The 8722-nt window shown below is 59.8% G+C and overlaps 1 protein-coding gene across 1 annotated transcript; it reads left to right on the top strand.

Moving 5' to 3' along the window:
- Nucleotides 1–521: 521 nt before the first annotated feature.
- EML3 (EMAP like 3) lies at nucleotides 522–8557 on the top strand. The gene is given in 22 exon segments (XM_077759575.1): nucleotides 522–642; nucleotides 766–958; nucleotides 1030–1284; nucleotides 1390–1503; nucleotides 2534–2601; nucleotides 2767–2890; nucleotides 3113–3283; nucleotides 3477–3546; nucleotides 3632–3742; nucleotides 3985–4080; nucleotides 4455–4610; nucleotides 4763–4904; nucleotides 5274–5425; nucleotides 5507–5632; nucleotides 5716–5847; nucleotides 6308–6375; nucleotides 6902–6990; nucleotides 7062–7159; nucleotides 7292–7379; nucleotides 7850–7948; nucleotides 8232–8408; nucleotides 8411–8557. Coding segments are annotated over 22 exon segments (2703 nt in total). The 3' UTR covers nucleotides 8464–8557.
- Nucleotides 8558–8722: the final 165 nt, after the last annotated feature.

Genomic DNA, 8722 nt, shown 5'->3' with positions numbered 1-8722 from the left:
CGGCCGGTCGGCCGCTGCCAGTGCCCGACGGCTGTCTGGCGGCGTCCCCGCGTGCTCCTCGGCCTCAGAGGTTCTGAGCATCCTCCACTGTTCCTCAGGTCGCTCTCCCTAGTTATTTGGATCTCCTACTGTCATTTCGAGCTTCCTCAACGTCATCCTATTCCCCATGTTACTCTGGGCCCCTCGGTGTTTCTCTGCCCCCTGTGTTATTCCGGGCCTCTTCTCCCGGTATTTCGGGTCGTTTTACGGCTGACCCGTTACCCTGGGACCTTGACTGTGACTCCGTCTCCACTTATCCCCTCTCCTGTCATTCTGGATCGCTCCTCCTGGTCCTGTGAGCCCTCAGATGACTGTCCTCTCGTGGCCCCCTCTTCTCTCGCGCCCCCTCCTCAGTTTCTCTGCCTTCCTCGGAGACCTGAGCTTTTGCTCTGGGGTGGGCCTTCATCCCACGCCGGCGCCGCGCCTCCCTGTGTGGTTCCCACGTTCCTGGGCAGTACTCCATATTTCCCCCCTGGTACTCCATGGTACTCCCTGTCTTTGCGGAGGCTGAGACAGCAGCAGGAAGGGAGCTCTGCCAGGCTCCTCGCCTGCCCTGCCAGAAGGAGGCCCTTGATCCTCTACCACCCGCCTCCTCCCCTCCGGGCCAGCCTCCAAGCCTGGGGCTGCTTGAAGGGGGAGGGGGGCGGTGCTATTGGACGAATGCAAAGTTGGAGGGAAGTCAGGATCCCCTCAACCCTTTTCTTCAGGTGGTGGGTACATTCTGAGTGCTGCTTGCACTTTTCCCAGGTGAGGGCCCCGCTCAGGAGGCCCTGCAGTCCTTGAGCCGGCGGCTTCAGGTGCAGGAGAAGGAGATGGAGCTGGTTAAGGCAGCCCTGGCAGAAGCCCTCCGCCTGCTGCGGCTGCAGGCGCCCCCAAACTCCCTGCAGGACTCTGGTGCCCCCGCTCCTACAAGGGACAGGTAGGCAGGTGGTCACACCCTCTTCTCCTGAGGGGCTCTGGGAGCCTCAGGTTGATTCACTGTCTCCCCAGCAGCCCTGCAGCCCCCCCAGGACTGCCACCCACATGCAGCCCCTCCTTGGTGAGCCGGGGCACGCAGACGGAGACCGAGGTGGAGATGGAGCCGTCCCCTGGCCCCCCTGGCCTGAGCAATGGGCCCCCAGCCCCGCAGGGGGGCGGTGAAGAGCCTAGTGGGACCCAGTCTGAAGGAGGGGGCAGCAGCAGCAGTGGCTCCCCGGGCCCCCCAGGGATCCTCAGGCTTGTGCAGCCCCCACAGCGCGCTGACACGTAAGTGTCCTGTGGCAGAGGCCAGGAGGGCTGGAGGTTGGGGGGCGGGAAGCGCCAGGAGAGGGAATGATCCTGATCTTTACCAGCTCACTGTGCTCCTACCAGGGCACGGAGAAATTCTTCCTCCTCGTCATCCCCCTCCGAGCGGCCTCGGCAGAAGCTCTCCCGGAAGGCGGCTTCCTCGGCCAACCTGTTACTGCGGTCAGGGAGCACAGAGAGGTGGGAGAGGAGGCTCCCACAGACCCCAGCCTGCCCCACCCCACCCCAGGCTCAGGCTCTTGACTTTCCACATCCCTTACCTCACTTCCCTGGGTGCGGTGGGGGGCCCAACAGAAAGAAAGGAACAAGCCCTCCGGGGGCCCCCCGCTGTGTACCTGGCACTGTGCTAAACTCTCAGCCTCCTCCATTTCATTCAGTTCCCACGACATCCTTGGGGGGTTAGGTGGTCTCATGCTGTTCATTGTCCAGGTGAGGAAGTAGGCTCAGAGAGGGTAAGTCATTTGGCTTGGGTCACACAGCCGGAGCTAGGATCCCAACCCTCCTCTTCCTGACTCCGGTTCTACCATATCACCACGTACCTTCCAAGAGTCTGAGAGGTACCAAAAGCTGTCATGATTTTCAGGGTTTCAGCCCTGCCCCGCACCCCCCAACCGACCAGGCTTTATTTCTACAGAGCAAGGGGAAATCCTAGTGGCTGAGCATAATTGTCTCAGAGTCTGTACAGGCCCCAGGACTCGTCATGTCCTTGGTTTCCCCTTTATTCTCGGAAGAGATATTACTACGGTTTTTATCCAATGACAGCTATCTGTGGGATTCATCTGCTGCTTTTCTCTTGAGAGATAAAGACTTTCTTGCTTACCTCCCAGATCCCTGAAAGGCAGCGCTGGTGTACATTCTGGATCCACTTTGGTCCCATTTTACCGACAGAGAAATGAAAAGGTCAACCAGAAGCCTGGTAGTCTAGAGGAAAGAGCTCCCCCCGCCCCCTCCCATCATGCTGCCCTGGCTCTTACAAGCCTAATGGCTTTGTGTTGTGTGCTCAGCCCCTTTAGCCTAAACCTTCTCATCTCTTACATGGAGCAGAGAGTCCCCATCTACTCTGGGACCCCGAATACTCCGAATGCAAACTAAAGGGCCGCAGAGGTGACTCTGTAGGTCTCCAGAGTAACCTCCTTTCTTGTGTCTTGCCCTTCCCCACTTAGGTCTTGGGACCTGACCCCATCCCTATGCTTTTCTCTCTTCCCAACAGCCGTGGGGGCAAAGACCCCCTCTCCAGCCCCGGGGGGCCTGGGTCTCGAAGAAGCAACTACAATTTGGGTATGTACAGGGGAGGGAAGAACTTGGATGACGGAGTTAGGGTTTGGGCGACAGCCCCAAGAGCTATTTTGGGGGACCTGTGAGGTGTGGTGGGTAGAGTTCTGCTCCGGCTTTCCGGGAGGGGAGGCTGCCGGGTGGTGGTTGACACCCCCCTTTTCTCTGTAGAAGGCATCTCAGTGAAGATGTTCCTTCGCGGCCGCCCCATTACCATGTACATCCCGTCTGGCATCCGCAGCCTTGAGGAGCTGCCCAGCGGCCCACCCCCGGAGACCCTCAGCCTTGACTGGGTGTATCCTGCCCCCCTCCAAATCCCCCAGGAACTACCTAACCATCTTGGGAACCTCCCCCTTCTTAATGGTTTCCCCCTGGGCCCGCGGGATCAGGGAGCCCTCTGAATTCTCCCCTACCATCCTCTGCCGATGGTGCTGCCAGCCAGAAGGTCTTCCGTTGCCCCCTCTTCCTCATTCTGCCCTTGATCTGACCCTTTCCTTGACTGTGATCCCCACTCCAGTTACGGGTACAGGGGTCGTGACTCCCGCTCTAATCTGTTTGTGCTGCGCTCTGGGGAGGTGATCTACTTTATCGCCTGTGTGGTGGTGCTGTACCGGCCTGAGGGAGGCCCAGGGGGTCCTGGAGGTGGCGGCCAGCGACATTACCGGGGCCACACGGACTGCGTTAGATGGTAAGGCACCTGAGGCCTGGGAGTGGGCGGCTCTAGGCGTGGGGCTGGTGGGTTTGGCAGGAGTGGGGTCTGGGTCCGTGTGGACGAGCAGGAGAGAAGAGTCGCCTTGCTGCTCTGGGAGCACGGAGAGCGTGTCCTGAGGGGTCTTGAGAGACCGACCCCCTTCCCTAGCGTGTCTCCTCCCCCCACTTAGTCTGGCCGTCCACCCCGATGGTGTTCGCGTAGCCTCAGGACAGACAGCTGGAGTGGATAAAGATGGAAAGGTAAGGCCGAAGCCCAATACCCGCAGTCGGGATGAAACTCCAGCCTGGCTTTCCTTCATACCCCTGACCCCTTCTCCTCTCCCAGCCCCTGCAGCCTGTGGTTCACGTCTGGGACTCAGAGACACTGCTTAAGCTGCAGGAGATTGGACTGGGGGCCTTCGAGCGCGGCGTGGGAGCCCTGGCCTTTTCAGTTGCGGTGAGCTGACCCCAGAGCCTCTAGACCCCCATCTTCCTTGTCCAAGAACCCCATTCTGGGACTTCCCCGGGAAGCCTCAGAAGTTCTGACCTCCCTGAACCCGACTCAGCCGGTTCTCCTAAGGGGCATGTGTCCACTTCTCCCGCCCACTCAACTTCTGATGGCAGCCCTTGCCTAATGACCGTGAACCCACAGCCCTCTAGGCCTCACTCAGCCCCTCCCATGTGCGCTCCCATTCTCAGGATCAGGGTGCTTTTCTTTGTGTGGTGGATGATTCCAATGAGCACATGCTGTCCGTGTGGGACTGCAGCCGGGGCACAAAGCTGGCTGAGATCAAGGTGAGGAGTCCGGGTGGCCTGGCGGGGCACTGCAGTTAGGGAGCTGGGGGCAGTGAAGTATAGAAAGCTGCAGACATACGTTGACTTCTTTTCTGGCCGGGTCACCTGGAGCAAGCCTCCTAGCCTCTCTGAGGCTGTGAAAGGGGACTACAGAAGTTCTGGCTTCCCGAGGGACGATGTGTTAGGTTTTAGGATGGTTCTGGCATCATGAGTGACAGGGAGGGGTGCCCTTAGGGGACCAGGGTCCAGAAGGAAGGCTTGTCCGCGGGTTTCAGGACAATCAGCAGACTGGCTATCAGGCTGCAAACTGAAGAGTCAAGTCAAGTGAAGGTGCTCAGGGCTTGGGGTGGCTGAATCTGGTATCTTCCCTTCAGAGTACAAATGACTCAGTCTTGGCCGTTGGCTTCAGCCCTCGCGACAGCAGCTGCATTGTCACCAGTGGGAAATCACACGTCCACTTCTGGAACTGGAGTGGAGGAGCAGGGGCTCCTGGGAACGGGGCTCTCACCCGGAAACAGGGTGTCTTTGGGGTGAGGTGTGGATGGGTGCGGGCTGGTGGGGGAGGACAGAGTGGAGATGGAAGTGGTGGTCTGAGTACCGTAGAGCCTGATACCACCCAGCTGACAAGGGTCTGTGACTTTCAGTCTTTGGCCTTCCCTTTGACCCCCGCTCTCTCCCCTAGAAATACAAGAAACCCAAGTTTGTCCCTTGCTTTGTGTTCCTCCCGGATGGAGACATTCTCACAGGGGACTCCGAGGGGAACATTCTCACCTGGGGACGGAGCCTCCCAGATGCTAGGACCCCAGGCAGGGGTGGGGCCAAAGGTATGTGGTTGCGGGGTGGCATCTGGGGAGTCTAGTACCCAGAGGTGATAGATCTCTGGACCACGCCCCTCTAGGAGGCCCATCTGGAAGGGTAGGGGCAACATGGCTGGGACTTTGGCGTCTGCCAGATCCTGGATTCAAATTCCAGTTTTGCCACTAGTTGTACGGCCTTTAGGAAGTTACCTCACTTCTTTGAGGCTTGGTTGTCCAGTCTGTGAACTGGGTAAAGTAATAGCTGAGGATCAGAGATCACACTCAGTAGGTACCCAGCGGCTGGGAGTTATTACTGTATTGTGACGGCCAAGGCTGCCTCTGTTCCCCACTTCCCTGTGCCCCCACAGCGTGACCCACTCGTGACTTTGCCAACAGAGACCTATGGGATTGTGGCCCAGGCCCATGCTCACGAAGGTTCCATTTTTGCCCTGTGTCTCCGGCGGGATGGGACTGTACTGAGTGGTGGCGGACGGGACCGCCGGCTGGTCCAGTGGGGGCCAGGATTGGTGGCTCTCCAGGAGGCTGAGGTGAGGGCTAGCCTGGGGTCGAAGGAGGGAGGGGGAAGAGTATGGTTAGAGGGCCCCTGACTTCATGCCACCGTTCTGCAGATTCCTGAACACTTTGGGGCCGTGCGGGCCATCGCTGAGGGGCTGGGCTCGGAGCTGTTGGTGGGAACCACGAAGAATGCGTTGCTGAGGGGAGATCTGGCCCAGGGCTTCACCCCTGTGATCCAGGTTGGGGGGCCAAGGGCTCCGGGGAGGAGGGCGGGAAGCGCTGCTGAGGAGGGGCACAGGTAACAGCCTGTGATCTGCTGCAGGGCCACACGGATGAGCTCTGGGGGCTCTGCACACATCCCTTCCAGAACCGTTTTCTCACCTGTGGCCATGACCGGCAGCTCTGCCTGTGGGATGGGGAGGGCCATGCGCTGGCCTGGAGCATTGACCTCAAGGTAGAGCCCCTGGATCCCCGGTGCCACACCCACCATGGCCTCTGTGGACACCATTCCTTCCCCAGCCTCCCTTTTCCTTCTCCCCAGTGGCAGCCACCTTGTACTGGTATGGCTATATTGGCTACCAAAATCTGCATTCTTCTGTGCAGAAGCCTCCAGTGCCCCCTGAGCACTGCCCCCCAGTGCCCCCAACCCCCAAGCCTCCCTGTGATCCAGCAACAAATGGCTAATCTCCGGCACAGCCTCCCAGCTCAGTTCTGGTTGTTAAATATGTCGAGTATCACCTGCTTTTAGGCTCCAGTGACACCCTGCCGCCACCCCAGGTCTACTGTCCCTCTCCTCCCTGTCTCATCTTTGGGAGGAGAAGGCTTTGGTGTTACCAACATGACGAGATGTCCATCCAGGAACCTTCACTAGAATTCTAGGCATCTTCTTGAATTCACTTTCTCCCCCCTCCCAGGAGACTGGTCTCTGTGCTGACTTCCACCCCAGCGGGGCAGTTGTGGCCGTGGGACTCAACACAGGGAGGTGAGAAGAGCCAGGGTTCCTGGGAGGGAAAAGAAGGAGCTTTGGGAAGGGCCCCTGGTAACGGGGTGGTGTAACGGGGTGGCGGGGGAGGAGGGTGGCGGCTGCCTGCTCTGGAGGCGCAATGGCACCTTCTCACTCCTCAGTGCTTTCTTGTCTCTGCAGCCTGGGCCTCCCCTGCTTTGCTGTGGCAATTGTCATCACACTCAACCACTCTCCCCTCTGAGCCTGGGAGGGGCAGCTTAGGATAGAGAAGCTGTGAGGATAGGAGGGACAAGAGAGAGACTGACACAGGGCAGTGACAGGCTTACAGACTCCAGAAGATCCTGTACTCTTCCCTTAGAGGCATCAGAAGCCCCTCAGCCTCTCTCTCTCTTACCCCCTTCCCATTTCCTGGCATAAGAATGCAGCCGCAACCTGTCTGCATCACAGCCTTTCTGTTGGTGTCTCTGAGGCTCTCCCACTTGCCACCCACCCCCCTTGCCCAGGACCGGTAACCTCACACCTGCTTCCCCCCCACCCCTTCCAGGTGGCTGGTTTTGGACACAGAGACCAGAGAAATCGTGTCTGACATCACTGATGGCAATGAGCAGCTCTCAGTGGTCCGGTACAGCCCAGGTGGGAGCCACCCCCACCCTGGACCCAGACCTGTCCCTGGCCCTTCCCTCTCTGAGTGACTGTCTTTATAGATGGGTTTTACCTGGCCATCGGTTCCCATGACAACATGATCTACATCTATAGCGTTTCCAGTGATGGTGCGAAGTCCAGCCGCTTTGGCCGCTGTGTGGTGAGGAAGCTGGGGTGGAGGGTGGGGCATTGCCATAGCAGGTAAAGTGCTCGAAGGGGTCGTGTGCACTAAGGGGGACCTGGGGATGGGAAATGGTAGCTACACTTTTGGTCTCTTGACGCTTGCTCCCAGGGCCACTCCAGCTTCATCACTCACCTTGACTGGTCCAAGGATGGGAATTTCATCATGTCCAATTCTGGGGACTATGAGATCCTTTACTGTGAGTGGCTGTAGGGGAGAGCATGGGGAATGGGGTAATCAGGTGGGTTTCGTTTCGGGGTGGGGTGGGGGATCCTGGTTGGGAGGGGATGAAGAATATGTAGGCAGCTCCAGGTGGAGAGGTGGTTGAAGTGGAGTTGGAATGGTCCAGGTAGGAGAAATATTGTGAATTGGACACTCCCCCCCTCCCCCCAGTTTTACACCAGGAGGACATGAGGGAGTTGAGGAATGTACCAGGAAAAGCCGGTTTTGGAGAAGTTTCTCAGGGCAGGTGTGGAGGGATTGACTTAGCCAGGGAGGAGGAAGTGATAAGTTGTTAGGAGAACTTCAGAATTCAGGAAGTGCATGGGGCCGAGTTTTGCCCTGGGCTGAGGGCTACCAAGGTGACCAGATCATATGCCACTACCTCAAGCTAGTCTTCCCAACGGAGGGCAGGGTGAGAGCTGAGTTGGGTGGGCTCCCTCTCCCCAGGGGACGTGGCTGGAGGCTGCAGGCTGCTGAGGAATCGCTATGAGAGCCGAGATCGGGAGTGGGCCACCTACACCTGCGTACTGGGCTTCCATGTCTATGGTGAGCAGGGTCTCCGAACCTTGCGGGAGGGGTGTGTGCGGGGAAAGGTGGAGCCCCCTCTGGGCTTGAAATGCTCGGTTTGTGTCAGAGGGGTGGGTGTCAAGAAACCGGCCGACCCAGCCCAGGAGGCCCCTCTGGCCCTCAGCGGCTGCCGGGACCGGGAAGGATTGCCTGGAACGCGGCCTGTGGGCGGCCTCGGCAGCCTGAGCGCCGGAAACGTGCGGAGCCTGGGCCGTGGGTGGCCATGGGGAGGAGCCCATACTGAGGCCGGCCGCTGTGCTAGGCGTGTGGCCAGACGGCTCGGATGGCACCGACATCAACTCCCTGTGCCGCTCCCACAACGAGCGCGTGGTGGCCGTGGCCGACGACTTCTGCAAAGTGCACCTGTTCCAGTACCCGTGCGCGCGCGCCAAGGTGAGGCCTCCAGGGGTCTCTGGGGCCGGGCCGGCCGGCCCGGGGCCCNCCCGCCCTCTCGAACCCCCTCCCTGTCCCCCGCCTCCTCTCTCGATGTCTGACCGCTGCCGGAGGGGACCCACCCGCCCTGCGGCGCGGCCCCGCCCACCCGAAACCCCCAGGACCAGGGGCCGACCCTTCCTCGACTTCGAGACATTCCCGATCGCGCGTTTCCCTGGAGGGGGCGAACGGCACCCCCGCACACACTGTAGAGACCCGCTGGCTGAGCCGGGCAGCCCCAGCCTGGGCCCTGACTCCCGCCGCCTGCTGAGGGGCAATAAACCAAAAGCAAAGTCGCCTCCCGGTCCTTTTGTGGGGCGC

The sequence above is a fragment of the Crocuta crocuta genome, unplaced genomic scaffold (assembly GCF_008692635.1).
Source record: "Crocuta crocuta isolate KB4526 unplaced genomic scaffold, BGI_CrCroc_1.0 scaffold53, whole genome shotgun sequence".
In the NCBI taxonomy this organism is placed as follows: domain Eukaryota; kingdom Metazoa; phylum Chordata; class Mammalia; order Carnivora; family Hyaenidae; genus Crocuta; species Crocuta crocuta.
This window is presented reverse-complemented; position numbering and strand designations above follow the sequence as displayed.